This window comes from Neltuma alba, unplaced genomic scaffold (genome assembly GCF_004799145.2).
Source record: "Neltuma alba isolate B1F8T4 unplaced genomic scaffold, ASM479914v2 tig00013124_pilon, whole genome shotgun sequence".
Classification (NCBI taxonomy): domain Eukaryota; kingdom Viridiplantae; phylum Streptophyta; class Magnoliopsida; order Fabales; family Fabaceae; genus Neltuma; species Neltuma alba.
This window is the reverse complement of record NW_021637444.1, coordinates 33,173-60,962: the sequence shown is the minus strand read 5'-3', so window position 1 is coordinate 60,962 and position 27,790 is coordinate 33,173. Positions and strand designations below refer to the sequence as shown.

Sequence of the window (27,790 nt, the reverse complement as noted above, 5' to 3'; positions counted from 1 at the left end):
GCAGTGCATACATTTCGAAATTACAGAGAGCTTCGAAGAACAAGACAGCGATGAGGTTTTAGCAAAACCCTCAAACTTGGAACTATCCACGTCCACTGCCCTTCTCAAGGTCAAAGATCATACCATGCCTTCCTCGGTTTCTCCAACTCCGAATGCGATCAGGACTTGGAATGCCCTCGCTTTACTATACCACTATTGTTGTTGTTATTGTTACTAGCGCTATTACTCTTGCTCTGACAATGGATTAATACAACCAACAAGTGTTCACTGAGAGATCTGTTTGAGTAGAAACAAAATCATAGTTTTAAAAGTACTTTTACGGTATATGAAATAAATATGTAGAAAAGTTTGTCTCGATTTGCAGAAAAGAAAAGTACTTTTGAGAAGTGTTTTGGAGTTATCCAAGCATCCCCTAAGTAAAAAAGACTTTTGGTATCTTAAATATTATGTCTTGGATTCGATCCTAGAGTATTGTATATGAAAAAAATATTGTTGGGAGAGGTCATCGCTACGGCGCCTGACAGTAATTGGAGAGATTAGTCTCTTACTGTTCAGGTAGAAGGATACTCTGGACAAATAAAAAAAAACAATGGGTTTATACAGTTCGCCCCTAAAAATTTAGATCCATTTTGATTTTTATTCCAAGAGTATTACTTATTCACCTAAAAAGTAGCAATTTAAAAATTTTCAAAGATTTCATTTATTTCTTAAATATTTAAATTTGTAAAAAAATTTAAAAAACAAAAGTGATGGGACGGAGTTGAGCACTCATCTAGGGTGGGAGCAAAAATAAAGTTATCAGTATTCAAGGAGTAAAATAGTTTAAGTTTTTGTTGAGTATTACGAACTAATGTTTTAAATTAAAAAAAAATTTAAAGGATCAAAACCTATAATTTAAAATTTAAAAAAAATCAAAATAAAGAAAAATTTTAAAAATTAAAAATTGTTTTGACCTTTTTTTTTAATACAAAGGAGGGAAAATAAAACTAAAACTAAACTCCAAGGCCTACGACTATGAGGCGGTTGATAGCAACAGGACCCAGAAGTTGAAGGCCATAAGGATTCGCCAGGGCTCTTTTTGCTAAGGAGTGTGCCACCTAGTTATCGTCCCTAGCTAAATATTGAAGTCTCACTTGCCAGTCTCGTTGCAGCATCTCCTTGGCTTCCATAATCAGGTTGAAGTCCTCGTGTAGGTCAGGGGGTTTCGATTGCAGAGGCTTCAATGCTTCCTGGGAATCTGAGCGTAACAGCACCTTCCTGTGACCTCAGTCCCAGGCTCTCTTTAAACCCATGAGGCAGCCCCAAAGTTCAACTGATAAAGCATCTCCGAAGGTAAGCCTAACACCGAAAACCCTTCCAAGACCGAACCATTCTTATCCTTGAGAACTCTCCCACAAGCAGCATGTGTAGTTACTAAGAGAGAAGGCTCTGTCGACATCAACGGATACTTCGACAGGCTCCACAACAGGTCCGCATCAACACTGTGCACCCTGTTGTTTGTGAGATTGGTTTTGTGGAGTATGTTGTTAGCTCGGTTCATGGTGTTAAGGATCGCCATGGCTCTCGAGTAGGTGCTCATTATGTTTGGGCAGGAGTTGTTGTGTATCCGATCATTCTTGTCCCGCCAAACAAGCCAACAGATAATGATGAAAGCGCTCTTCCAATCACAGTCCTTATTGCCACATTTCCTTTCTAGGTTCATGTCTAACTAGTCCAAACCAGTAGAGGAGAAAAACTAATTTGTACTGTTGGGTGGATGAGGGGCTCCCACATGCTACGAACATCGTGATAGTCCCGTAGAGTGTGGACCCCATCTTCCTTGCTCAGCTTGCACCGATCACACATACTAGTGGGATGAAGACCCCTCCGTTGTTTCATGCTATTCATGATGAGTCGGTCATGAAGGAATAACCAGGCAAAAGTTTTACAATGTTGAGGAATCTTTAGCTTCCAAATGGTTGACCAAGCTCCTAGCGACACATCAATGTTAGGATTAAGAGAGCAGTCAGCTGAACAAACCGAGAAGGAGCCACTTTTCTCCCATTTCCAACATGGGCGAACAATCCCCTTTGAGTCAAACACTTGTTCAATCCCATTTTCGACTTTACTCCAATTTGTTGATGCCGTTCCAACTATTTGAGCCAGCTCTCTGAGGGTTAATGCGAGGAAGTAATTCGTTGTCATACCCATATTTAGCTCTTATCACACGGACCCAAAGTGACTCCTGATCATTGACTAGCCCCCATCTAAGCTTCATCATGAAGGCGCGATTATGTTGTTTGATACACCTCATACCAAGGCCTCCAGATTTCTTGTCAGTGCAGACCTTATCCCAAGCGATCAAGTGCATTCTACGTTTTTCATTTGAAGAGCCCCATAAGAAGTCACGAGCTTTCTTTTCAATGTTATCACAGGTGGGTGCAAGTAGATTAGTTGTTTACAGAGCATAAGTTGGCATAGCAGCAATAACAGATTTGGTAAGTGTATCTCTGCCCGCAAAGGAGATACGGGAAATCTGCCAATTGCTCAATCTGTCACGAACTTTGTCCACTACGAATGGGAACATTCTTTTGGAGACCTTATTGTGGTGAAGAGGAACTCCTAAATATTTGCTGAGGTCAGCAGTGTCGGTGAAGTCTAAAACCTCACTCAACTCATTGGTTCTATTGTGATTTACGTTCCTAGAGAAGAAAACTTTAGTCTTGTCAACATTGACCTTTTGTCCTGACGCTTAACAAAACCTCTGTAAACAACTTTTGATAACATGGACCTGGTCCATAGTTGCCTCTGCAAAAAGTAATAAATTGTCAGCAAAAAATAAATGGGAAATAGGAGGGCCATCCTTACCTAATCTTATAGGTCTCCAACTACTCGAATTCACCTCTCTCTGGATTAAGAGGGCAAGTTTCTCCATGCAAGTTACAAAAAGGTAGGGGAGATTGGGTCCCCTTGTCATAGGCCTCTAGAGGGAGTGAACTCTTTTGCTTTACTTCCCTCTAAAGAATTTGCATAGAAGCAGAGGTAATGCAGGCTTTGATAACAATGTTAACGTTGCTTAGTATCTATAGCTCGTCAAGGCACTTAAGAACAAAATCCCATCTAACCCGGTCATAGGCCTTTTTGAGGTCTATTTTGATTGCCATAAATCCTTTCTTCTTTCGCATATTCTTCATGGAATGGATAATTACCTGTGCAACAATTATATTGTCAGAGCTGGTCCGGCTCAGGACAAAGCTACACTGGTTAAGAGAGATGACCTATGGCAGGTAGAATTTAATGCGGTTAGAGATCACTTTCGTAATAATTTTATAAATGACATTACAAAGGCTAATAGGCCTAAAGTCACGAAGAGTTTCCAGATACTCCCTTTTCGGAATAAGAACAATGAAGGTTTTGTTGAGTCTTTGGATGGTGCTTGGGTCTTCAAAGGCAGCATTAATGACTTTGATCACTGAGGGGCCAATCATCTTCCATTGGTGTTGAAAGAAGAGAGCGTTAAACCATCAGGACCAGGGGATTTAAGTGCTCCCATACTGAAGATTGCTCCTCTAATTTCCTCCTCGGAGACTCTACGTTGAAGATCTTCCTTGTAAGACTTGTCTAAGGGAGCGAAGGTACAATCAATTTGCGGGTAAGCTCCATCTATGTCCTCGTTGCTAAACAGGTTGGTGAAGAAGTTAGTGGCCATGTACTTAATTCGAGAGACATCATTAGTCCAAATACCAGCTTCATCTTTAATAGCTTCAATCTTGTTTCTGCATCGTCTCCCATTTGCTTTTGCGTGAAAAAACTTTGTATTCCTATCTCCCATAGCAAACCACTTGCATTTTGCTTTCTGGGCCCACATCAAGTCTTCTTTAATGAGGATGTCTTCTAACTCCATCCAAAGATATCTTTGAAGTTTTTCAATAGAGGAAGAATAATCGGTGGAGCCATAGTTTTTAATGATGCCATCTAAGAGGTTGAGAATGCGATTTTTCTGTCTTCCTAGATGACCAAACACGTTGAAACTCCAATTATTCACCTACGAAGTAAAAAAGCTAACATTCTCTTCCCAGCAAAGATGTTTTTTCCAAGTATCATTGACCATTGTGTCAAAGTCATCATGAAGAAACCAAGCAGCATTCATGCGAAACAGCCTCTCTTGTTTACGTCGCGTGGTAACAGAAGTGGGAGTAAGAAGAACTAGCTGGTAGTTAGACTTGAACCAAGGTAAGTTCTTCATAATGGCTTCGGGGAAGGACTCCTTGAACTTGTCACTGGCTACCACTCTGTCGATACGGCTTTCACAACCCTCTCTATGCCAAGTAAAGAAGGGACCACAACGGCCTAAGTCAGTAAGCTCCAAGTCATCATACCACTTGATAAACTCCTTGTCAATAGTGTAAGGGTTAAGAGCATAGGAGCATCATTCATGGTGGAATAAGGTTGCATTAAAATTGCCTCCAATAACCCAAGGGCAATCCGAAGGTATATTAAGTTCCTGAAGGTCAAACCAAAGCTTCCTTTGACAGAACATGTTGTTACTAGCATAAACAGCCGTGATGAACATCTCCTAGCCACCTTTCTCAGCGCACACGTGAATAAACTGAGTTGATTTGATTTCCACAGAGATATTGAATCCCACATCATTCCAAGCAACCCATATTCCTCCTCGAGAACCCATTGCATCAACAAAGTCGAAATTGTTGAAGCCCAACTTTTTGCATCGAAAGATAGCTTGAGTGCCACTACATTTAGTTTCAAACAGAGCAAGAAAATCAACCGAGCACTTTTTCCTAATTTCCTTGATGAGCCCAGGGAGAGATTTAGAGCCCAAGCCTTTGCAGTTCCAGAAAAGACAAATCATGAGGAAGCTTCGACTGGGGAGATAGTGCTTATAGGTCCCCTAGGAGTTAATTGCAATGTTTGAAGGTATAAATCAGTAGATTGTTGTCCAGCCAAGTCTGCGGTGGTATTATAGAGGTGCGAAGTATGTTCAAGCCCACTAGAATTATGAAGGGCCATAGCAGGGTGGGATGTAAGATTATTATTTGTGTAACCAGAGGTATTCGGTTCCTCTTCTTCCATCTAGATTTCCTCTGAAATGTTAGACAGCACTTTGAATGGATCAGGAGAGTTGAGAAAGTGTCCCTTGCAGTTTTTAAGCAACCCAAATCCTAGCCCAGCATTGGGTGAAGCAGTCACCGAGGCCTACTCTTTCCCTTTTGACATCTGTTCTCTCTTCTTGCTTATGTGTTGACCCACCGGGGTCCATTTCTTTTGAAAATTTAATTTTTTTCCCATTGATCTGGCACCTGCTTGAGAGTGAGCTAAAGGGTTCAGGTCCTTGTCCATAAATCTCGGAGGAGCCATACTCTGAAGATCGTTAGCCCTTGATTCTCTCTATTCATTGATTTCAACATCCTTATTACGTGATTTCCTCTCAGGCCCATTACTCCACGTAAATCTTCCCTCATCTGGCTTTCTAGATCTGGTTTTTGTGGAGTTTCATGGATTACGCCTTCATTGCCGTTGGACAAGGTTCTAGATTCCAAAACCCTCCTGCTGCGGTGGAGTGCCGTCAAGCTTTAACGGAGTAACTTGCATGGCTTCCTGTGTTCGTTTTTCCCCGTGAGGCTTTGTTCGCTACTTTTCATTGTTGTTATTAGTCCCTGGCGTGGCAATCGCTTCATTGACCATTGGTTCGTAACCTTGCTTTTTCTTTGACTCATAGGCTTTGACCTATTTATTTTGTGTGTTTTGGAGGTTTAGAAGTGTTATAGAGACTAGATTTTCACATGATTTAAAGGGGAGTTGAGGTTGCAAAGCACTTGATCAAACCAAGGTAAAGTGGCTTCATAGGGTTGGAGACATAAGCATGGGTCAAATGGCTAGTTTAGGTGGCTTTTTGCCAACTGGCCTGCAGGTGAGAATTTTTGGCTAGCATTGCCAAGCATGCAATATGGGGTATTATTCGCATTCATTTATTTAATTTTTTAGTTTTATTAGTTATTATAGTTATACTATTTCATGTCATATATCATCTGAAAATATTTTTAAAAATGGCGATACCATTTACTTGGTGTTTTCAATCAAAAACTTATTTAAAAAAATAATAATGATTTATTGATTTTTTTAGTATGCAGAAATTTTTCTCATTGTTATAACAAATCCTCAAAAAAAAAAAGAGTCTACATCGAATCAAATATATACTTCTGCTTTCTTATATTAAAACTTTTAGCGCCTAAACACAAAATACTATACAAGTGTTTTTTTTTAAAAGATTAAGTTCTGAATTATTGCAAGAATTCTTTGCAGGGTGAAAAGATATTTTCTCTTGATGTTGTCAATAGCTTCTACTCCATAAAAGTTATATAGAGGTCAGATTTGGTATTTAGATATTATTTTATTTTCATCAATGACCCGGTCAATTGTGAATAAAGGTTATTAAAGCCCAAAATATCATTTAATTCTTAAATTAATGTGGGATAAAATTTATAAAAATTTAGCTCTATCACGTGCTTAGTATAATTTGGTCTTTGATTGTGTCACAAGCATGATTCATTTGTCTTGATCTAAGTATATTAATGAGGATGTCTCAGCAACTTGATCATCATTGTCTTCCTCAATTATACTTTCAAATTGAGCTTGTATAAAATCTCTATATGTTTCAGAATTTCTTCAGAGAAAATTATGTATAGCCATTGTTGCACAAACTATTTTTGGACTTGAGTTTTATACTTGTATTTGGACATCTTGTCTAATATTCAAAACTTATTCTTCCACACCCGAAAAGTCTTTTCTATAGTGCACCTCAAATTTGAATGATAATAATTGAAGACTTTGTTATAATTTCTGAACCTCGGTTGTTGCCTGAAGTCTGGAAGGTAATAGCACTCACATCTATACAAACCAAGATATCCTACTGTGTTGGATAGCCAATGTTGACTAAATAATACTTCCCTAATAAATCATGAAATTATCTTGATAGTGTGAAACTAATGCAAATATAAAATGAATTCAAAGTAATTAAAATTGAAGCTAATGAAAATATACCTTGAGGTAGATGAGGGAAATCCAAGGATGAAGTTGAGATATCAATGTTAAACACATAAGCATCATGTGCAGTACCTTCCCATCCTGCCAACATAAAAGTAAAGCACATATCCTAATCATATATAGCCATGACATTCTATATTGAATATCCCTTTCTCTTGATATATTTGTCTTGCTTAGAAAGACTCATCACACCCTGTATGTGAGTACTATCAATTGCTCCCATTGTATCCTTGAAATATGACCAATATAGTTTATCTTTTTTTTTTTTTTTTGGATGAGTTACGGAAAACATAGGATCGAGTGGTTTGATATATTCCCTAGATAGACTAAGGCAAGCCTATAATGCTTTATGAAAATGCCTATTTATAGTTTTTTCTGAACGTTGAAACCTTTCTCGTATCATCCTATTACATTGTCTATGACCAACTGTGTTCAAGAACATAGCAATAATTTCTTCTACTCCCAAGTACTTAGAATTTTGTAAACCATGTTTAACCAATTTAGAGCATAATTGCATGAACATTTTTTTTTCTATTCGAAACATGTTATAACACCGTACTTCATACTCTTACAAAATTTCATGCACCCATAAAGGACCTGTTTGTTGACTAGTTCTACGTGGCTCTTAGCACACATAAGGCATCACATATTGACTCATCAATACAACTATCTGTTCATATTGTGTTATCTCTTTATATAAAAGGGAAATCAATTGAGATTGTTTATCTTCCTCTGTCCCCTCTTGAGACTGTTTGTCTACCTCCGTCTACTAGGACATAAATTTATTGTTCCAATTTGCCATAGATAATGTAACCTGTGATATGGTTAAATTCAACTGTAAGCATTTTTAAGTGACAAATAAATATTTTTTAAGTGAGAAATAACTAATTTTTTGCTGTTAGACATGTGAACACATAAAATCAGTCTAAAAACATATATTATAAGTTGCAATTACCACTATAAACAACACATATAATCAGTCAACAGGTTGCATACTTTCATAATTTTGCTTAAATTAACTTAGAAAACATGCAATAAAGACTATGGTCTGAGTTCGACAAAATAAAGTCATAATAGGTGTCCTAAAATATAGTTCAAGCAAGGGGAGTTTCAACTATGATGGTAGGTTGTATGTCATATCCTGTAGCCATTCTACCAAGTATTCCCACTGTCCTTTTAGTGCAACAACCATTTCCTGAATATTCTTGTGCATTATAAGTCTCAAACACCAGGTTCAATGGTTATAGTTACTTGTCATTTCCTTAAAGCAAAGCAGTTCGGTCATAACCTCAGAAATTGATAACTCCTTTATTTTGTTTAGTGACGTCGCTCTATCCTTAGATGCGGTAGCTATTGCATTAACTAAATCCACAATTTGTCTTGAGGCTGGAATTTTTTGCCTTTTCTACCTACTAGACCATTCACCTCTCTTCCTTTTCCTATGGCTTCCTAAACCACTAGGTACAGTGTTTGCTATTAAGTTAAAGCCTGCCATCTCATCCATAACTCCTACACTACCACTGCTAAGATCTTCTTCGCTATCCCTTGATCCTTCAAGTAGATCCATTTTGACTCTGTACACATTCTCTTAGTCGTCCTCTTGTGTCTAAGGCTGGGTTAAAGATGGTGCCAACATATCCTCTCCAGATGCCATCACACCATTGAATATTGTGGTTAATTCATGAGCAAACTTCAACCCATTGTACCTAAACTTTTCATTCTAGGGATTCTCTTGCAAGTATACAATAAACAAAGATGAAAGCCTATAACAAATGATAATACAGCTTATATACTTCTTTTTTGTTCTCCTACCACTCATTTGTTGCCACGATTGTATTCGTTGTAGGGTCCCAACCTACACTAGTCTCTTTGGTTAAATTATCCCATGTCTTCCAATCTTTCTTCAAGCTATCTAGCCTATTTTTCAATTGCTTCTTCTCATATATTGAATGCAAAGTGAGTGTTGTTCCACCCTATCTTTATAAATGATGTTCCTTAATGTTGTTTTCGGTAGATTTGCTCATGCATTCTTTAAGGAACATCTCCATGGAGCTTGCAACCTACTTTGCCTTACCTTTTTCTTTGTTCATAATTCTATGGGAAAATGTCAAAAAAACAATACTACCATTTGTTGACATCTAATCAAAGAGGCCGAGTTATATTAGTAAAAGCAAAGTTATACCATGTGTTGATATATAATCAAAGGGGCTGAGTTATATTCAATTCAGACATTAAGTTCTTACATCAAAACATTAAAAGCAAAGTTATAGAAATAAGTGCATGAACCATCTCTATAACAGAAAATGAGTTGGAAAAAAGACAGAGAATTTATGTAATAACAAAATTGCATTCAGAGTAGCAAGGGATTTAGAGAAGTAGGAAAAAGGTCTTTCTTTAACACCAAAAACGGGGAAAGCATAAATCTAATGCATTGCTCCTAAATTAAACCATTACTACAGGCACTCAGGATGATATAACTGGTGTTAGTTTGAAAGCAAGATATATAAGTTTCTAACCTTTTGCTGAAATCTTTGAAATTGTTCGATATACTCCCTTGCTTGATTATCTATAAAATTTTAAAAAAAAAACAATATCTTTGGGCTTGATTGAATCACCAAAATAAGATAATCACTAGAAAATATAAATTTAGATAAAATGGGGATCCAAAAATATGTATGCCAACCTAGATGAGGGAAAAAAAACCATCTTAATTAAGAAATTGAAGTAATCTTCATTCTCAAACTAGTAAAATAAAGAGAACCTAATTGATTGATCACTTTATGCAGGCATATCAATAATTGTTGTTAAAAAGCCCATGTTGCTAGAAGTTCATGGTGAACCATATCAATAATCTAAGCTTTTCTTCAATATAAAATAAAAAGACTTTTATTACATAGGAACATGCAGAAAGAAAGAGTAAGCAACTCATTCATAAACAACACCAGTGCAACCAAGAAAATTGACATTATTATTAATTTAAGGGGGGGGAAACAAAGACAGGCAATACTAGAACGAAATATAAAATGAGCATTCCTGAAAAAAAATGTCATGTTCCAATTGGAAACCACAACAACACACACTTGTGGAAAGGATAATGATCAGAAAAATCAAACAAGAAAGGAAATGGTAGATGGCGTTTATGTCCTTGTAACCAAGCTACCCAGAGGTACAAGAACTGAAAACCAAGCAATTAAGGATATAGAGAAATGGAATCCACTTGCCTAAGAAGAGAACCAGAACACGACATGAAAGAAGCACAGATCAGGGTTAAACAATGAGCAACCAAGAACAGAAATATAATCCAGCAGCAGCCAAGAAGAAGCAAAAAACGAGCAGATCTGGGTCAAAAATATTGATCTTTTACCAAGGGAACAAAGGGGACTGTCACCAGCATAAATCGGGACTAGAGGAGATTCGGTGGCGATGACAAAACAAACAGCAACCAATGCTTGCAACAAACGAACTAAACTAAATAAGAAGCAACCAAACGGACAAATACTAACAAACAAACGAAGACAGGGTGCAGCGATTCCCACAAGAACCAAAATGAGGGTACAGGGAAAGACAATAGGGAGACAGCAAAAAATGGTGGGTAGATGTAGGTCGGGGGCCCCTGTTCTTTTGTTTCAATTTTTTTACCCATAAGTGAGAGAAAATATGCATGCAAGAGAGGGTAAGGGTAGGTAAAAAATTTTAAAATGCAATTAATACTCTAACAGTATTATTGAATGCACTGCCAAACCGGGGGGAAAGCAACTCCAAGCAGCTTATTGTAGAATTCCATTTGAAAGCCAAAAGTCAAATTCCCAAAACATGGGCCCAAACACTCCTTTTTTCCACAACTTCAGCTTTTCCATTTGTGATGCACGTTTGGGCCCCCAAATGGCATCCGAAAACACACCCTTACTCGATTCTTCTTGTGCTCATCTCTTTGATTGGGTTCAAATTCCCATAAACCTATCAAGATCCCTTATTATTCCCTAGATTTCTCCCTCTTTCCTTCACATCCATGAATTTTACCAACTCAATCATTTATTATGGCTTTTGTATCAAGCTGAAAGTATTTCATTTTCTCCTCTTTTTCAAGGTCCCCTCTATATCTCAGGATTGCAATAAAAGAGTTGGATCTCACAAGAATTTGCCATCTATGTAAGATTATGAAACTAATAGTGATAAACCAGAGTTGAGAAAAGCATAAAGAACAAAAAAGTATATGAGACACAAATCTAAACGAGAAAAATTGCAAAACTGGTCCCGCCATGCTCTTCCTCTGCCTGGGTGAGGAGGGTCAACGGGTTTTGAGGGAAATTGAAGAACAGTATGAACTATTTTCAAGGATAAAATAGTCTTTTTCTTATATTCAGTGTTTAATAATTATTAAAAAAGAAACAACACATCATACCCTTCTTAAAAAACATACCAAACATGATTCCTGTAATTAGTATTACATTGCCATTGCGTTACAGTGCTCTGCACTACAAGAGTTTGATGGAATTAAACCAAACGGACTTAGTCTTTCTTTACCTCTTCATATTTCCAACTCAACTATTATACATCTTTGCTTGTGCATTTTTTTGCTCATTAACTTCATATTTCCTTTGGAGATGGTTATGCAGGATCAATAAGCTGATTTCTAGTTGTTCTCTTTTGAGCTGGTTTTATAGGATGTTTTCTTAAAAATTTTATCAAGCCAAACAAAGTTAGGGGAGCATAATCTCTCCCCTCATTATAGGGTAAGTCTTCTCATTTCTCCAAGTTCCAACCCTTCTTAACCATTCACATGGTTATTGGTACATTCAAATTCTTCTCTGTTATCAATTTACCAACCAATGCACCACCACTTGACCTCTGATCCTCCTTTTTCTTCCATATCAAGTCAACTTCAATACCACTCCTCCAGATCTTGATGTAAGACCTAATTATTAAGTTGATTTTGATCCTAAATGTAAGATTTATTGATCATATTTATCAATTTGTTTCTAAATTATTCCTATTGATGTTCCATCAACCATAATCAACTAGGAGAGAGAAGAAGGATGGTAAGAAAGATAAGTGTGGTGTTTTGGGGAAAAAATATATCATATCTCTTATAATTAACTAACTTACCTAACTTCTTTAATTGAATTAAATTAGTTAAATATGTTTAGTTAAATAGGTTTTATATTAAGGACCAAAGGAGTATTATTCTTCCGGGATGTTCATGCACCTTCATGGCTTCTTTTTATTTATTTATTTTTTGATCTAATTTCCAATTAACTTCATACCTTGTTGACTTTAAACGGTGCTTTTGTCAATATGCGCGCGTATGGAAGCAATTTGCAGTGTTTAATTTGAATAAATAATACATGATTTTTCCTTTTGTAAATGTTGGAAGAGCTAATAATATATTTTTTTTTAAAAATCATTTTTATCATTACAAAATTTAAATTTTATGAAAATTTATAATAAAAGTATTACATTGCATTATTTATGCAAAAAAAAATTCTATTAATAGTTCAAGTTTGATTACATACTATAAAAGAGGATTATCGAAAACCATAAACTATAATAAAAAAAATAGGTTTAATCTCTAAAATAATACTACTTGCTAATTAATTATTGATATTGATACTGATTCAGGTGCAGAGGTTTGTTAGGTGATTTCCATGCTAGTTATGTCAATAACAAGGAAAAAAACAAACTAGACCGAACCAGCCGGTTCAACCAGAAAACCGGTGAACCGGTCTGCAGTCTGGTCCGGTTCAGTAGATAGACCGGAGGCCAATCAAACTGGTTAAAAACCGGTTGAACCAGTCATAATTGGTATAGAACCAGGTAATCCCAGTTCACTAGGTTACCTTGTTTCTTTTTTTTATCTGCCAAAACCCCAAAACGACATCGTTTCAATTAAAAAAAAATTCCTTCTTTTTTCCCTAATTTCCTTTCCCGTTGAATTCCCCCAATTTCCCTCCCCTGAATCTGATTTCTCATTCCTCTGGCTCGCACAGCAGCCCGCCTCCCTCCCAAAAACCAAAATTGCCTCCTCCAAAATCCCTGCTCCCTAGCGTCACTGACGGCACGACAGTCTACGGTAGAGCTCCTTCTTCGGTAGAGCTCCAAAATCGCAGTCATCGCAAGTCTGATCTCCTGTCTCCCTCAACCTCGTCGCAAGTCCGATCTCCGGTCTCCCTGAACCGTCTGAGCTCGCAAGTCTGAGGGTCTAATCTCCAAAATGGTAGTCATCACAAGTCATCACAAGTCGCCGCAAGTCTGAGCTCCAAAATCGCAGTCATTGCATGATGTTAGATACTTCTGTTTTGGGTTGGCCGAACAGAGGTTGAAATTTCCGCAAGTTTGAGTTTCAAATTCTCTGCTCTGTTTCGTTGCTAGCCGAATAGGGGAATAAGTCGCTGGTTTAGGATACTTACAGGTTTTGTTTATGGAGTGAGCTTGTTGGATTGCATGTTGTTTATTTTTCTTAGTGCGGTATACTGATGCTAGCCAAGAGTAACCAAAGTTGGGAATTGTAATTTTGGCTTTCTGTTGCATTGGTGTTGGGTTGGTTGGTTTTAGAAACAGGATATACGTAAATAAATATATAAGCTTGAATGGCGCTTATTTTGCCTTCTATGATTAGTGAGGCTAGTTCTGAAAATGTATTTTGAATCTAGAAAATTTCTATATTTGTTGTATATGAGCATTTGGAGCGTTCGGGTTTTATATATGCGTAGATATATATTTGAATATATATGTTTGGTTCATGGGACTCGAATTCATGGAGATAAGAGGGAAGAATTGAACTAATATATTATATTGAGTTTAACTTGGGGGTCTTGAATGTTGAACAATTAAATTAATTGATTAAATCTATATTCTTGAAGGGATCGGAGAAGCTTGGAGTTGATGAATTGAAAGGAGGGTCCTAGATAATTTAAATTTTTAAGTTATATGCGATTTTAAGTTTAAAGGATAGGCTTGAATTGATGTTTTAAAGTTGGGACTAATTTCCAGGTTATGAAAGATAGAGGAGTTGATTTAAATTTATTGTTGAAATGTGCTTGAGGTTACCAACCAATAGATAGGAATTTTAAATGATTAGAGGATATGCTGGCATAGATTAAAGTTTGTATAAGGAGATTATAAGGCTATGGGAGAATGTATGCATGTGTAGGAGGTTGAGTGCTAACAGAATTGAAAGTCTGAAAGTTTTAATATGGAAGTAAATCTGAAAGCTATTTTAGAACCCACAAGAAGGATAGTTTGAATTAATGTGGAGAATTAAAAATGTGTTTGCTTGGTACTATTAAACATTTAAACTATTTTTGTAGCTTCTCATCTTTTTTTATAGTGATTCTTATTTATAAATTTTGTTTTATTTTAATATTATGAATTAAATTATATTATTTTAATATGACCGGTTTGACTCCGGTTCAACCAGTAACCCTTGACCCACTGTCTCGACCGGTTTAATGCCCGGTCCGATTTTTTGTTCCTTGGTCAATAACGTTAACAATGGGATTGATTAACAACAGTTCCAATTGTCCCAGTTATTATGATAAGAATTAATTTGACATTTAATTTAATTCTAAATATAAGATTTTTATATACTTTAGGTCTTTATCTCTTATATTTATCTATTTTTTAAAGATAATCTTTATAGTAGTTGTACATGTTAAATATTTTATCAAATGATAGTTCTTGATAATACACATTATTAGTAAGGATATTTCATAAAAAACAGCACCTATTTACTACCTCCGGTCCTTAATATAAAATCCTATTTGATTTTTATTTTGATCCTAAATATAAGACCCTAATCCACTTTGTCTCTCATATTTATACATTTTTTTCCAAAGTAACCCTTCTAACAATAATAGTTCTAATTAATATACTTGATTTAGCAAGGATATTTTAGGAAAAACAACACCTATTTAAGACAAATAACTAACTCAACTTACTTTCTTAATCACCTCAAATTAGTCAACTAGCTCTTATAATTAGGACCGGAGGTAGTATTATAAATAACTAACTTAACTAATTTTTTTAATCTATTCAAATAATTCATCTACCTGTTATATTAAAAAGTTCTATATGTCTGCTTGTGTGTTTGGATTTGGAAGTAAACGATCAAAATTTTTAGTTTATGTTCTCAAAGAAAAGCTTGTTCCATGAAAACGTTTGAGTGAGGTAGATGCCTTGGATTCTCCTCTAGGTGTCGCAGAAACGGTGAACTGACTGGGGGAGGCTGAACCTGAATTCTGTGCTAAGATGAGCTTCCTTGTTTTTTTTGTTTTTTTTTTTTTGACCATATAAGATGATATTTTCATTAATGTAGAGAACCAGGACATACAAGGCCCCGTGGATGGAATTCGTTATTCTCTGTAACGAGTTGTGTACAAAGTTTAACCCACGTGAACGATTTTAAATGGAGCATCTTGGTAAACGTGTTTGGAAGTGTAGTATTTAGAGTATTTTTGTTTACCCAGGTAAACAAGAGCCAACTGAAATCTCTCTGATTTTCTCAGGAAATCAAGCACGACGCAGGCACCCTATGTCTTCCGATTTAGGTGTAATTTCAAACTCTTTCAACCCCTTTCCTCCATAATCTTTTAGTCTAAATCATTCGTATCATATGAATTTTTTGATTCACAGATGAGTGCCGGGAACACCTGCTAGTGGTAGATGTGAATGGTCAGACTCAGATTGACAAGCCTCCCAAATTTCGGATTCGAAATCTCACCAAAGTCTCCGATGCCGGAGTTCCGATTCTCAAGGGCGTTGACTTGGACGTTCCCAAGGGCGTGATACTCGGCGTCGTTGGACCCAGTGGTAGCGGCAAATCGACGCTTCTCAGGGCCTTCAACCGTCTCTGGGAGCCTCCCTCCGGCACCGTCTTCCTCGATAATAACGATATCTGCGATCTCGATGTTCTGTCCCTCCGCCGTAATGTCGGCATGCTCTTTCAGCTCCCTGCCCTCTTCGAAGGTGCGTCCTTCCTCCTTTTCCCCCTTTTTATGCTATTTTTATAGTCAAATTCAAATTGGAGGCCTCCGATTTGAGAAGGAAGTTCTGTTATCTGTCTGTGAAATCTGCAAATTCATTAGCGTCAGAGCTACATGATATGATTAGCCATCTAGGATTGTATAGACTAAATACATTTCCCCATCAGAACTTCTGTTCCGCTCAATTTAAGATTCTTCTGAGGCGTCAAGGCTGAACTGTTATACCGTAACAAATCTAAATCGTTGTATCTTTTACTTGGACCTTTTCAATTTATTTATTTTTTAATTTTTTTACGATTAATAATTAATTTCTTTTAAATATTACAATGAAAAAGTTATTCAGAGAATCACAAAAACAAGCTCAAAATTACCAAATTTCTATAAAAATGTATTGTTAAAACCTATTATAGTATTGGAACTAAATCTGATTTAAGATTTAGGGGGTGTTTGGATAGAAACCAAACCATGGTTTCAGAAGTGCTTTTACGGATTACGAAGTAAATATGTGGAGGAGGTTATTTCGTTTTACGGAAAAGTACTTTTGAAACACCGGTTTTGAGAATGTCAAACACCCCCTTAGTAATAGGCTTTTTTAAGATTAAAAAAAAAAATCAAAGTAGGTACATGTACACACATAAGCTAAACATTCAAATTAAGCGAACATATTTCAAATTATTAATATAAAATAAAATGTAGAGAGCCACAGTATTCATGAGTTAAGAAAACTATGGCTCTTCTTGAGTTTCATGTAACGTTATTACTGCTTTTTTTAAGTTCTCTCTATGCATTTAATGAATTTCTATGCAACTTCTTTAATTTCTTTTAATTTTTCAAACACATTCTCACAAGGTTTCAATGCTTAAAAAAAAAAACATTTTCCACTGGAAAAAAAAAAAAAAACTTCTAAGTTGTCATGTACCCTATGCTCACATGAAAAAGAAAAAAAACAATATTGAACAAAAATTATGCAGATAATTATGCAGGGATAATTAGCGTGGAGGCGTTGTGTGCGTAATGTGAGATAAATATCAATGTGCAGGCACAGTGGCAGACAATGTGAGGTATGGACCACAACTAAGAGGGAAAAAGCTAACTGATGAAGAAGTACGCAGGTTGCTGATAACAGCAGACCTTGATGCTTCTTTGATGAGCAAGAATGGCTCTGAACTCTCTGTGGGTCAAGCTCAACGAGTTGCACTTGCCAGGACTTTAGCTAATTCCCCTGAGGTAAGTGAGTAATAAATAAATGATTTGGATCTTCTGATGCCTTTAGGATGTAGATAAACAGTAAATGATAAAAAAATGGGAAGAAAAAGAGGTGAGCCCCACTTTAATGAGGTTCATGATTGTTAGAAATGGAATGGGATTACCATTCCTTTTGTATTCTTCTTACCCTCTACCGAATCTGTAACTTAAAGCATCTTAATTTGAGGTATAACTGACTGTACAATTTATGATGTGTTTGGTAATATGTTAGTTTTTGTATTAAAAAAAAAATTGACAATGATTGAGCAATGAATGCATTTATGTATTGGAGGCCTAACTCTGAAGTAGATCATTCAACTTGTCCTTTGTACCCAAAAAAAACAAAACAAAACATATAAGAAAAAGAAAAGAAATTGTGTAAGGATCCTAGTTTGAGGCATCTATGACTCACTGTACAATTCACTGACTCTTGAAAATGATTCATTTATTTATGAAGGGATTTTAACTTTGAAGCATATTATTATCTGAAAAAGGTTTTACTGCTGGATGAGCCAACCAGTGCACTAGATCCAATATCAACAGAGAACATAGAAGGTGCCCTAATGAAGCTGAACAAGAACAGTGGTATGACAGTGATAATTGTCTCTCACAGCATCAAACAGATACAGAGGATAGCTGACTTGGTGTGCCTAGTTGTTGATGGTCAAATAGTTGAAGTTTTAAAGCCTGATCTACTGTCACAAGCCACGCATCCCATGGCCCAAAGGTTTCTTCAACTTAGTTCTTAGGTATGGAATAATATGTGAAATGCTCTGTTATGAATTTATGAGCTCTTGTGTTCGCTGTTGCAAGCCACTTATAGGAGCCAACATGATCAAATGTTTTGTCAGCTAGGAATCTAATTAGCATCCTTGGGGTCCTCATTCAGATGAGAACTGTACACTTTGGCTGTTTCAGATTTAAATTAAATAATTGTTTGGATTCCATTCATGTGATTCTCCAAATAAAAGAAAATTCTCCCTACATAATTTTTGCGGAGGATGTCATCTAGGGTCCTTAGAAGCAAGATGATCTCATACTGTTAGTTGGCTAGTATACTAAAATGGGGTGAATTGAGTTCTTAAAATTTTCTACACAATAATAAGCGATTACCGTGCAATAGTGGATTATAAAACAGATTAAAAAAAAAAAAAAAGGTGCAATTGTAGACTGTAGAATAAAAAAAGGGCAAAGAAGAGAGAATCAAACATGATAATTTATCCTGGTTCAGTTCCTCTACTGAAGCTACATCCAATCCCCAAGCTCTCCTCTTGAGAGTTCGCTAATTTCACAAGTTCATTTTGGACATTTGTAAAGCCATAGTACAATCCCCTTGATCTTTTCGCTAGCCGAAGTAATCACACTCTAGCATTTGGAATCTACAAATCCCCTCAAGATTCAGATAGCATAGTTGGTGGCTAGCTCAATGAAGTTTTTGCACTTAATAAGCTTAATGATGCTATCTTGGACTTAAATAACATTTCTATTTATACTTTTTCCGAGTAAGTAAACATTAGAATCAATTTTTCTAATCATTATTCACATCAACTTGTTGTTAAGTGAGAGTATTTAACGTGTCTATCAGAATAAGTAACTACGACGACCAACAAGTCTAATCTTTTAGTCTAATACAATTAGATAGGTCCTAACTTCTAACTTTCATAGAAGCTCAGCAAATCCATATTTCATAAATAAAGTGCAAGAGTAATCGCTTATTTAGTAGTAGATTCATTTTATGTAATTTTAAGGAAAGATGAGTAGTCAAGTCAAATAGTTTATCTTAGGCATCTACTGTAATTTTTCAGATTTACCTTTGAAACACAGTAGTAGACGACTACTCATTCACCGAGTGATCACCAAATATTTCGTGAGAGCATTGTTCAAAGATCAGCACTTTGATAGACCGCTAGCTCTTAATAGACAAACAAAAGCAACTTGATACTTCCATCACTTAAGTAAGAAAAATTTCAATATACTTAACCCTTGGAGGGGGAAAAATCTATCAAAAATAGTAAAATTGAAGCTTTTTCTCACTCTATTCTCTGTTTTCTATTTTATCCAAACCACTTATAAAAGTTAAAGATAAAATGAACCTTGATCAAGCTTAGTTTAGACCTAGGCGAGGAAAAAAAAAAAATAATTCGAAGCTAGAATATTTTTTTGGGCCAAAAAACTGGAATAAATTTAAGAAACTATTTTTTTTATATATTCATTTTTAATGATAATGTGAGCACACTTTCTTCGGATTGTCGAAGTTGATACTCCCCAAATTGGGACTTGCAATTCGAAGAAGAAGATCCACTACCTTTAAAACGTGCTGGGCTTGCCCTGGCAAGTTTTGTAGCCGTTGGATTGTTACAGATTGTGGTTCCGTCCCTTTCTACTATATGTATCACAAACGTATGAGTTTAAAAATCAAGGCACGTGGAGAATAGCGTTCAATTGACTTAAAGGGTGTTTGGACACCATAAAAGTGCTTCTTAGAAACACTTTTACATAAATCGAGATAAACTCATTTACATATTTACTTCGTATATCGTAAAAACACTTTTAAAACCATAGTTTTGATTTTATCCAAACAACTCATTAGTTTCTAGAGAGTTCTGATGAATTTTTTTCTATTTGAATTGATGCATACATATTTTTTTTGGGGGAAAATTTCACTCCCTCCAATTTTACATGTAAGCGAATGTTCCCAAAGATTGGTTGCTAATATCTATAGGATAAACTTATAACATTTTTGAAATTTTTAATATTATTTTTTACTTTTACCACATTAATTATTAGTTTGTCTCACTATATTAATAATATTTGCATGCTTTTTTATTTATCTTCTCCATAAATTCTCTCTAAATGAGAGTTAGACCCAACCTCATTGATAAGAGTGAGCAAAACTAAACCGAAACTAAAAATGGAACCAAACTCAATTTGATTTTTTTAAATTTATTTATTTAGTTTTCCATGTTTAGTTCAATGTGTTTGAAAAATTTTTTGTTTAAAATTAAAAAAACTGAATTGAAGCCAAAACGCCATTATATTATTTCAAGTGGATAAAATTATAGTCAATTTGAATATTTAAATAATTTATCTAAACCTAAATAACACCTATAGGAGTGATGATTAACGATTCACAAAATCACATTCACCTTTGAATATCTATTAGAATCAAATTTTATAAATATCAGCGACCAGATTTTTCCAGATTCATTACAAAAACTGCTCATATTTAACCATTTTCTTAATTTTGAAAAATAAAAATAGAGAATTAAAATACTTTTAACTATTAAACTATTAAAAATATAAATTAAAGGTAAAAATAAAGTCAAATATAACCATTTTTTTAATTATACATAATTCAGTATATCAGTTCTTTCGGTTCTTACTGAAACCTGAACCGAAATGCTCACTCTACTAAGCCCAAAATCCTACGTCCCATTCTTAATTAAAAAATTAGCTGGATATTTAATTTGGTTTTAAATATAAAGTTTTAATTTATTTTATCTCTTATATTTATCTATTTTTTAAAGTAATCGTTGAAGTAATTACACATATTAAAAGTTTAATCAAATACTTATCCGGTCTTAAATATAAAACTCTTATACTAGTATATATAAGGGTCTTATATTTAGAAGTAGAGGAGTAATAATTATAACTAATACACATTATCAGTAAGGGTATTTGAGAAAAGATAACACATATCTATCATAACTAACTAACTTAACAAACTTATTTAATTTATTTAAGTTCGTCAATTAGCTCTTAAATTAAGGACGGGACATAGTATTTTATAAATATTATTTTAAAGTTATATTAACATAATTGATTTTATAATATAGCTTTTCTAAATATATTCAATATTTTACCTATATTTAAAATTTTAATTTGATTTTTTAATTTAATACTACCTCATGTCCTAATTATAAGAGCTAATTGACTAATTTGAGAAAATTAATAAAATAAGTTAAATTAGTTATTTGTAATAAATAGGTGTTATCTTTCCTAAAAATATTCTTAGTAATTAAGTCTATTGATTAAAACTATCATTATTAGATAGATAGATTATTTTAAAAATTAATTTATAAATATAAAAAATAAAATGAATTAAAATCTTATATTTAAAACTAAAATAAAAATAAAAACGAAGGAGAATCGTTATAGAACGGAGGTAGTACTTGCGTAAAACATACCGAGGGAGAAATAAATGCCAGGCGGCACATGAAGGAGAGGGAAAACCAACGTGAACAAATTAACAACTTTACGATTTAATCGTGGTGTCTTTCTATCCGCTCCCCACAACCGCAGTTGATTGGTTCCAATTTCCAACGCCCCCCTCCGCCTGAATGCCGAATTTACCACCATGAACATCATCAATCCACTGTCTTCTTTTCGATTCTTTTGCCTGTAACCCTCCTCCTTCTTATTCTCATGTGAATCCAGTCTTTGGATCTTCTTCCTCTTCTCTGTAAATGGCTGATATTATTCGATTACAGTATCAGCCACTTCGATTCTCTTCTCTCTCTTCCCTTCTTTTCCTTCGTCTTTCAGAAATTCACCTCCTGTTCAGTGCTCAACTAAGAGGGTTTTCCCTGTTTCGTATTCTTCTATAGCTGCTGGTCTTGCCTCACTTGCTTTTACACCCAGCAAGCGGTTGCTCTCCTTCAAGGTGAATTTTTTTTTTTTTTTAAATTTTGCGCTTCTTGCTTTATCTTTCTTCTTCACTGTTTGGGTTCTTAATTTGTGATTTATGTATCCCCTAAACGGAGGTGTTCTTGGAATCAAGTAATTCTGTGATAGCACTTTGTATTAAAATATTGTCTTAGCACGCATTCGCCTCTCTCGTTTGACGTGTGGATGTGGGTTCTACGTCTAAATTCTTGGATTTGTGTTGGCAAAGTGTGACCTTCGTCTCACTGAGTGAAGTAAGGACCACCTGTTTTCGACTTTGGGGTGACGTACTGCTATTCGGGTTTCATATTGCAATATTAGAGCTCCAATTATGGTTGCATATTGCAACTTAAGCCGTTGGAGTCATGTGCGCATTTGGATGATTATTCTCACAATTAAGCGCAGCAGGTGTTTAATGTATTGTTCCAATGATTTAATTAACCGGGGGGATTATTACCTTAAATTATGGGGTGTTTATATGACCTTTTGCTTTAGATTCAGCTGTTAGTCAGAGTAATGTTCAAAAAAGTTCCTGAGGCAAGGCTTGTCAGGGCTTTTATATGTTTTTATGTCCCCTCTTGGTTGTGATGCTATACAGTAAGTTGAACTCAATTATGTGTCTGTGGAGATCACCACTGAAATATGTAGTAAGTTGAACTCAACAGCGCCATAGTCATTCTCAATTGATCTTTGGCACAGATGAGTGTAAAATTCCTGCCCTCAATGCATCATTGGGGAATTGTATATTTTAAGTCCATTTGCTACTTTTTGGGAGGCTACTTCCTTCAAATTGAGATTTATTCGCATTTGGTTCATCCATGCTATTTAGTTGTCCTCATGAAGGAACCCTCTTGAAGTGGCTTATTAGAACATTTAAACTTGTAAACCAATGATGATGATAATTGCCTTTAGTTTTCTGACCATGCTTTGCCTTTTATTGATCAAGAATTTGCAAGTGATTTAAGTTGATTGTCTTGGAATATATGCTGGAGGAACCCTTTACTAGTGTAGACAAATTAATGCAAGTTCATACTTGGGGAAACCTGTTCATAAAAAACTCTTGTCTAAACTTCACAACCGAATATAGCTTTGATTGGGTTTTCTAAATTGTCAGTCTAATTTTTTTTCCTACAATTTTTGAGTCAAATCTATCATCTATGGATTACTTTATGCCCATTGTCCATTTCTAACAGCTTCTGTTGGGTTTTCTAGATCATCAGTCTCATTTTTTTCCTACAATTTTTGAGTCAAATCTATCATCTATGGGTTACTTTATGCCCCTTGTCCATTTCTAACAGCTTCTGTTGTTGTTTGTGTACGCACTTCATTTCAGGTATCTGCAACTGTTGCTGAAACTAATCAGCCAAAATGGTGGGAAAAGAATGCACCAAATATGATTGACATTCACTCCACTCAAGAATTTGTAGATGCTTTAAGTCAAGCTGGAGATAGACTAGTCATTGTTGAATTTTATGGCACTTGGTGTGCATCTTGTCGAGCATTGTACCCCAAGGTATATTTCTTACTAGTTCTGCTCCTATCATTATAGCTTTTAGTTTCTGGAGAATAGTTATTTATTTACTCATTTGGTCTTTAATGTAAGACCGGATTAACTAATTTGAGTAAATTAAGGATGTTAGTTAAATTAGTTAATATGATATGTTTTTTCAAAAATCCTAATCATCTTCCTTAATTCTCTCCCCCCTTCTCCTACTTGATTATTGTTAAGGAAATATTAATCGGGTTAATTCGGAAAAAAAAAATTGATAAACATGTGAAATAGGTCTTATGATAGGATAGAAATAGAAAAGCAAGAGATAGAAGAAGATTCAGAGAAGAAGAGAGATGGAGAAAGATAGGAATTAGGGAAGGAGAGTTAGAGAAGAGACGAGCAAGAGACAAACAGAGAGTAGGCAGAGGTTGTATCTCAATAGTGCACTATATATTCCTCAAAATCAATTCTGTACAATGGGGTACCGTGGTCATGTCTATTTATAGGCCTAATTACAGAACTAATCACTACATAAATATCTCTCTTAACGGTTAGTGACCGTTACTTCTCCTAATATTTAAAAATAATTATAATAATACATCATCTTACATACAGGACCAATAACTCTTAAACTAGGTCCTACATTAAGGACCAAAGGAGTATTTTGTAATATTTACGTTTGTTTGCACCTTTGTTGATAACTTGTTCTAAGAATGTAAATGATTCAATTATCATCCATCTAATCCTGATTATCCGAACAAAAAAATATAATGATTATATTGCCTTATGTTATGGTTAATTATTAGTGAGTGAAATGCCGAGTGCTGTGGATATCCTATAAGGATTCTTAATAATTGATTTTCCATACTTGTAATTGTAATTGTATTATGATAGGGTCAACTTATTTAAAAATACCTATAAGAGGCAACCTAGGCAGAAGCAAGCAAAAAGCAACAGTCCTGTCTGAGCAACGAGGGAGTTGACTTCTAATTCCTGCCATTTTGGAGAAAGTAGCATGCTCTAATGTCCTTTAGGTCTGTGTACTAGGTTATTGTATTTTGGGAGACTGTGCTGTTTACTTTTGAATATATTAGCCGTTGTAGCTTGAGGGAGGTAAGACGTTTTCACATGAGAGTATAGTGAGGAGAGAGCTGATCTCTCGATTGTCAGGTTCATTGTATGAGCTATGAGTGTATGAACTATTTTGTAACTTCCTATCTCCCACTGAGTAGGAAGATTGTTATTACTTAATCGTATTCAGCGTATTTTTCACTGTTGGTCCCATTTACTGTTTCATTAGTTGCTTATTGCTGCTCCTACTCTTGGTCCCTATCATATTATTTTTATCAGCCTTGGTTAAAATGAATTAGATTATAGAGTTCATGCTGATATGATAGTGGCTGGTCAACTTTGTTGATACAGCCTGTAGGTATACCATAAATGTTCTCATTGTGATTTTGATATTGTTCTGGGTTACTTTTATAGAGCTTTTCCCTTCTGTGAAAAATTGTTATTCAGGAAAAGGGACTTGTAACACGAGAATGCTCTAGTAAAATGTCAATTAAAAAATTTATGGGTGCCATAGTAGATTTGGGGGATGGTACTCATCTGCAAGTATAAGTCCTATCCTCGCAAATAGAAGTCTTTGAATAATATAATGCATCTATTAAAGATGTGATTACATGGAAATCCATTGAATTCCCTCGTGAACCTTCTAGCCTGTCCTACTTGTTTATGGGTAGAGGCTACTTTAAGAAAATATAACTCTTGACTCAAATGTTTCTTTTTGCTGTCTTAATTATTGACTGATCAGCTAAGTTTGTCTACCTGCTGCTTAAATCATATTACAGCTGTTTTGGATCTTGATATTTTTCTTTAATGGATCTGGCAGCTCTGCAGAACAGCTGAAGAACATCCGGAAATCGTCTTCCTAAAAGTAAATTTTGATGAGAACAAGCCAATGTGTAAGAGTATGAATGTGAAAGTACTTCCTTACTTCCACTTTTATCGAGGTGCTGATGGGCAGCTGGAGTCGTTTTCGTGCTCACTTGCCAAGGTAATTCTTCTAACCTGTCTTTTAATGATAGAAGAAATATTATGGAAGAGATGAAAGAACAAGGTGTAAGAGGCAGATAAGTTTAACTCATTGGAATAATACTGTTTCTTTCGTGAGAAATACCATGTAATTCCAACTATCCAATCCCAATTATTATTTGTGAGTGAGAATTCCTTGAAGAAGCCATTGTTAGTGCCCTATAGGGAGCTCTAAAGTGAAGCTGTGAAGACTATCATATTCCATAAGAACTTTAGGAACTAATAAGCATTCCCAAAAAAATATGAGAATTTCTACTTCTGTCCTTGTCAATTGGAATTGCGCTGAAACAAAATGACTGATCCAAGATATACTAAAGCCAGTAATCAGATTATTCCACATGGTTGTGGCTGCTGAACGCTGTAAAATAGCTAGCCTGTTGTTCCTGCTGTCCGAATAGAAGACTTCTTCAAGGTAGTTTTGGATTTTCCCTTTTTTTTTTTTTTTTTGATTTAACGTAATTTAAACACACATACAAACATGTGTCCAAGTGTGGTGGATGGCGTTGCCAAGGAGGAGCTTACAAAGGAGGAAATTCATATGATAAAAAATTAAGTATGCAACTGGAAAAAGGAAGCAATTATTTGAAAGAATACAGAACAGGAGAATTACGAGTCCAAGCTCTGTTATCCAATGTAGATAACTACTGAAAGGGTCTAAAAAGTGAGAAAAAAAAAAGCAAGCAGTTCAGAAGCGTCTCCAAAATTCCTTTTCCAGAGGATAAAAGTACGTTTCAACGTCATCAGAAAGTTAGAAAAAAAATCTGGGTGGAAACATCATGCAAAGAAAGTTATACAAATGAAAACTCTGATGATTTAGTTCTGCTTATGCTCATTAACTCAGTCTCAAAGTGAAATATGAGCAGCAACCATTGTTTCTTGTGCTGGGCCCCAGATTATGGTCCATTCAGATCCAGATGGAATGAAGAAACAGTTATCTTGGCATCCTACTGTGACTGTTGAAACTTATCTTTCCTTAAACAAACAACAAGCCTTATCCCACTAAGTGGGGTCGGCTACATGAATCACACGACGCCATCATGCTCTGTCAACAACCCAATCCTTAGATATGTTGTTGATAATTACTTCGTTGATCCATGTTCATGAGATTCGATGGGTTTTTACATTGGCTGTCGAGGGCCTAACACAACCCTCCTCCTTTATCTGGGCTTGGGACCGGCTATACAACATAGGCGGAGTTTGAAACTTATCTTTCCTTCTTGCCGGAAAATAGTGTACAATTTGAAGAGAATGAGATACAATACACGTTGGTTAATACTGCATGTTTGCACTCTGCAGTCTGCATCTATCACTAGAGACTGTATTTTATTTTGTTTATTTTTTATTTTAATATGTTTTCTTTTGGTCAACAAGAGATTGTGAGGGCTGGAATCTGAAAAGAATAACTGGTAAGATTCTCTTTCAGTGTGCTTGGCTGGCTGAACTCAGAAAAGGAGATGAACAAACGCAAGAAAACATATGATCACTTTTACGGCTATGCCTTTTTCTAGTTAATGACCATACTCACCTTTGAGGAAAAAAACACACAGACACATATTTGTGACGCTGAATATTGAATTGAATAGTGGTTAGATATATTGTATGTATTGAAGTTAGTTACTTGGAATGTAGTGATCCATATCTGTTAATTGGATGATCAGCTTCTGGTTCTCTTGGAATTTTCTTTTTCAGTTTCAAAAAATAAAGGATGCCATTGAGATGCATAATACAGCTCGATGCAGCATTGGTCCACCTAAAGGAATTGGCGATCTGAAAATTGAGCCTCCCTTTGCTCCGAAGGATACGTCAGCTGAATCAACTAAAGAATAGCATCAACGAATTGCGGTGAATTGTGTGACCCCTTTGTTGTTGCACAAGGAGAAACCCCAGGAAAAGGTTGCGCCCCACAGAAACTTAAGTTATGAAAGATACCTTCTCTATTCTGTATATTTACTTTGTTTTTACTTATTAGGAGTTATTATTCCGCTCCATTCTTTATCAAATGATGTTTGATTGTAATCCACATGGTTGAAAACTAGTGAATTTTTGGGGTTTTTTGTGTAGTATTTTATTTCAAAATGTATTCAACTGTGAGCTAAGCTCAGCAGTACTTGCTCTGGCTTAATTCTTTGGTTCTGCTAAACCTGACAGGCAAATAGTATGGCAGAGTTATGAGATTTCCAAGTGTTTTCTTGGTTGGCGCTGGGTCTGGCAAAAGTGCGGGGTCAAAAGAAAAGACACCACTGTATACACAGATGTGTGCGCGCGCGCGCGC

At 35.5% G+C, this 27,790-nt stretch overlaps 2 protein-coding genes across 2 annotated transcripts; both read left to right on the top strand.

Moving 5' to 3' along the window:
• The first annotated feature begins 15,319 nt into the window (after nucleotides 1-15,319).
• Nucleotides 15,320-18,218, top strand: LOC114734669 (ABC transporter I family member 17-like). Its single transcript, XM_028922309.1, has 5 exons — nucleotides 15,320-15,458; nucleotides 15,546-15,587; nucleotides 15,673-16,005; nucleotides 17,062-17,249; nucleotides 17,762-18,218. The coding sequence occupies exons 1-5, from the start codon at nucleotides 15,446-15,448 to the stop codon at nucleotides 18,014-18,016; spliced, it is 831 nt and encodes a 276-aa protein (XP_028778142.1). The 5' UTR covers nucleotides 15,320-15,445; the 3' UTR covers nucleotides 18,017-18,218.
• Nucleotides 18,219-21,677: 3,459 nt separating this feature from the next.
• LOC114734672 (thioredoxin-like 2, chloroplastic) lies at nucleotides 21,678-27,480 on the top strand. The gene is given in 5 exon segments (XM_028922311.1): nucleotides 21,678-21,799; nucleotides 21,802-21,930; nucleotides 23,266-23,445; nucleotides 25,316-25,480; nucleotides 27,208-27,480. Coding segments are annotated over 5 exon segments (678 nt in total). The 5' UTR covers nucleotides 21,678-21,733; the 3' UTR covers nucleotides 27,346-27,480.
• The last annotated feature ends 310 nt before the right edge of the window (nucleotides 27,481-27,790 follow it).

Bases quoted from the DNA above. Each gene is read 5' to 3' on its own strand.
- LOC114734669 (XM_028922309.1), top strand. The intron at 15,588-15,672 runs GTGTAATTTCAA...TTTGATTCACAG, and splicing joins CCCTATGTCTTCCGATTTAG to ATGAGTGCCGGGAACACCTG. The intron at 16,006-17,061 runs GTGCGTCCTTCC...ATCAATGTGCAG, and splicing joins GCTCCCTGCCCTCTTCGAAG to GCACAGTGGCAGACAATGTG.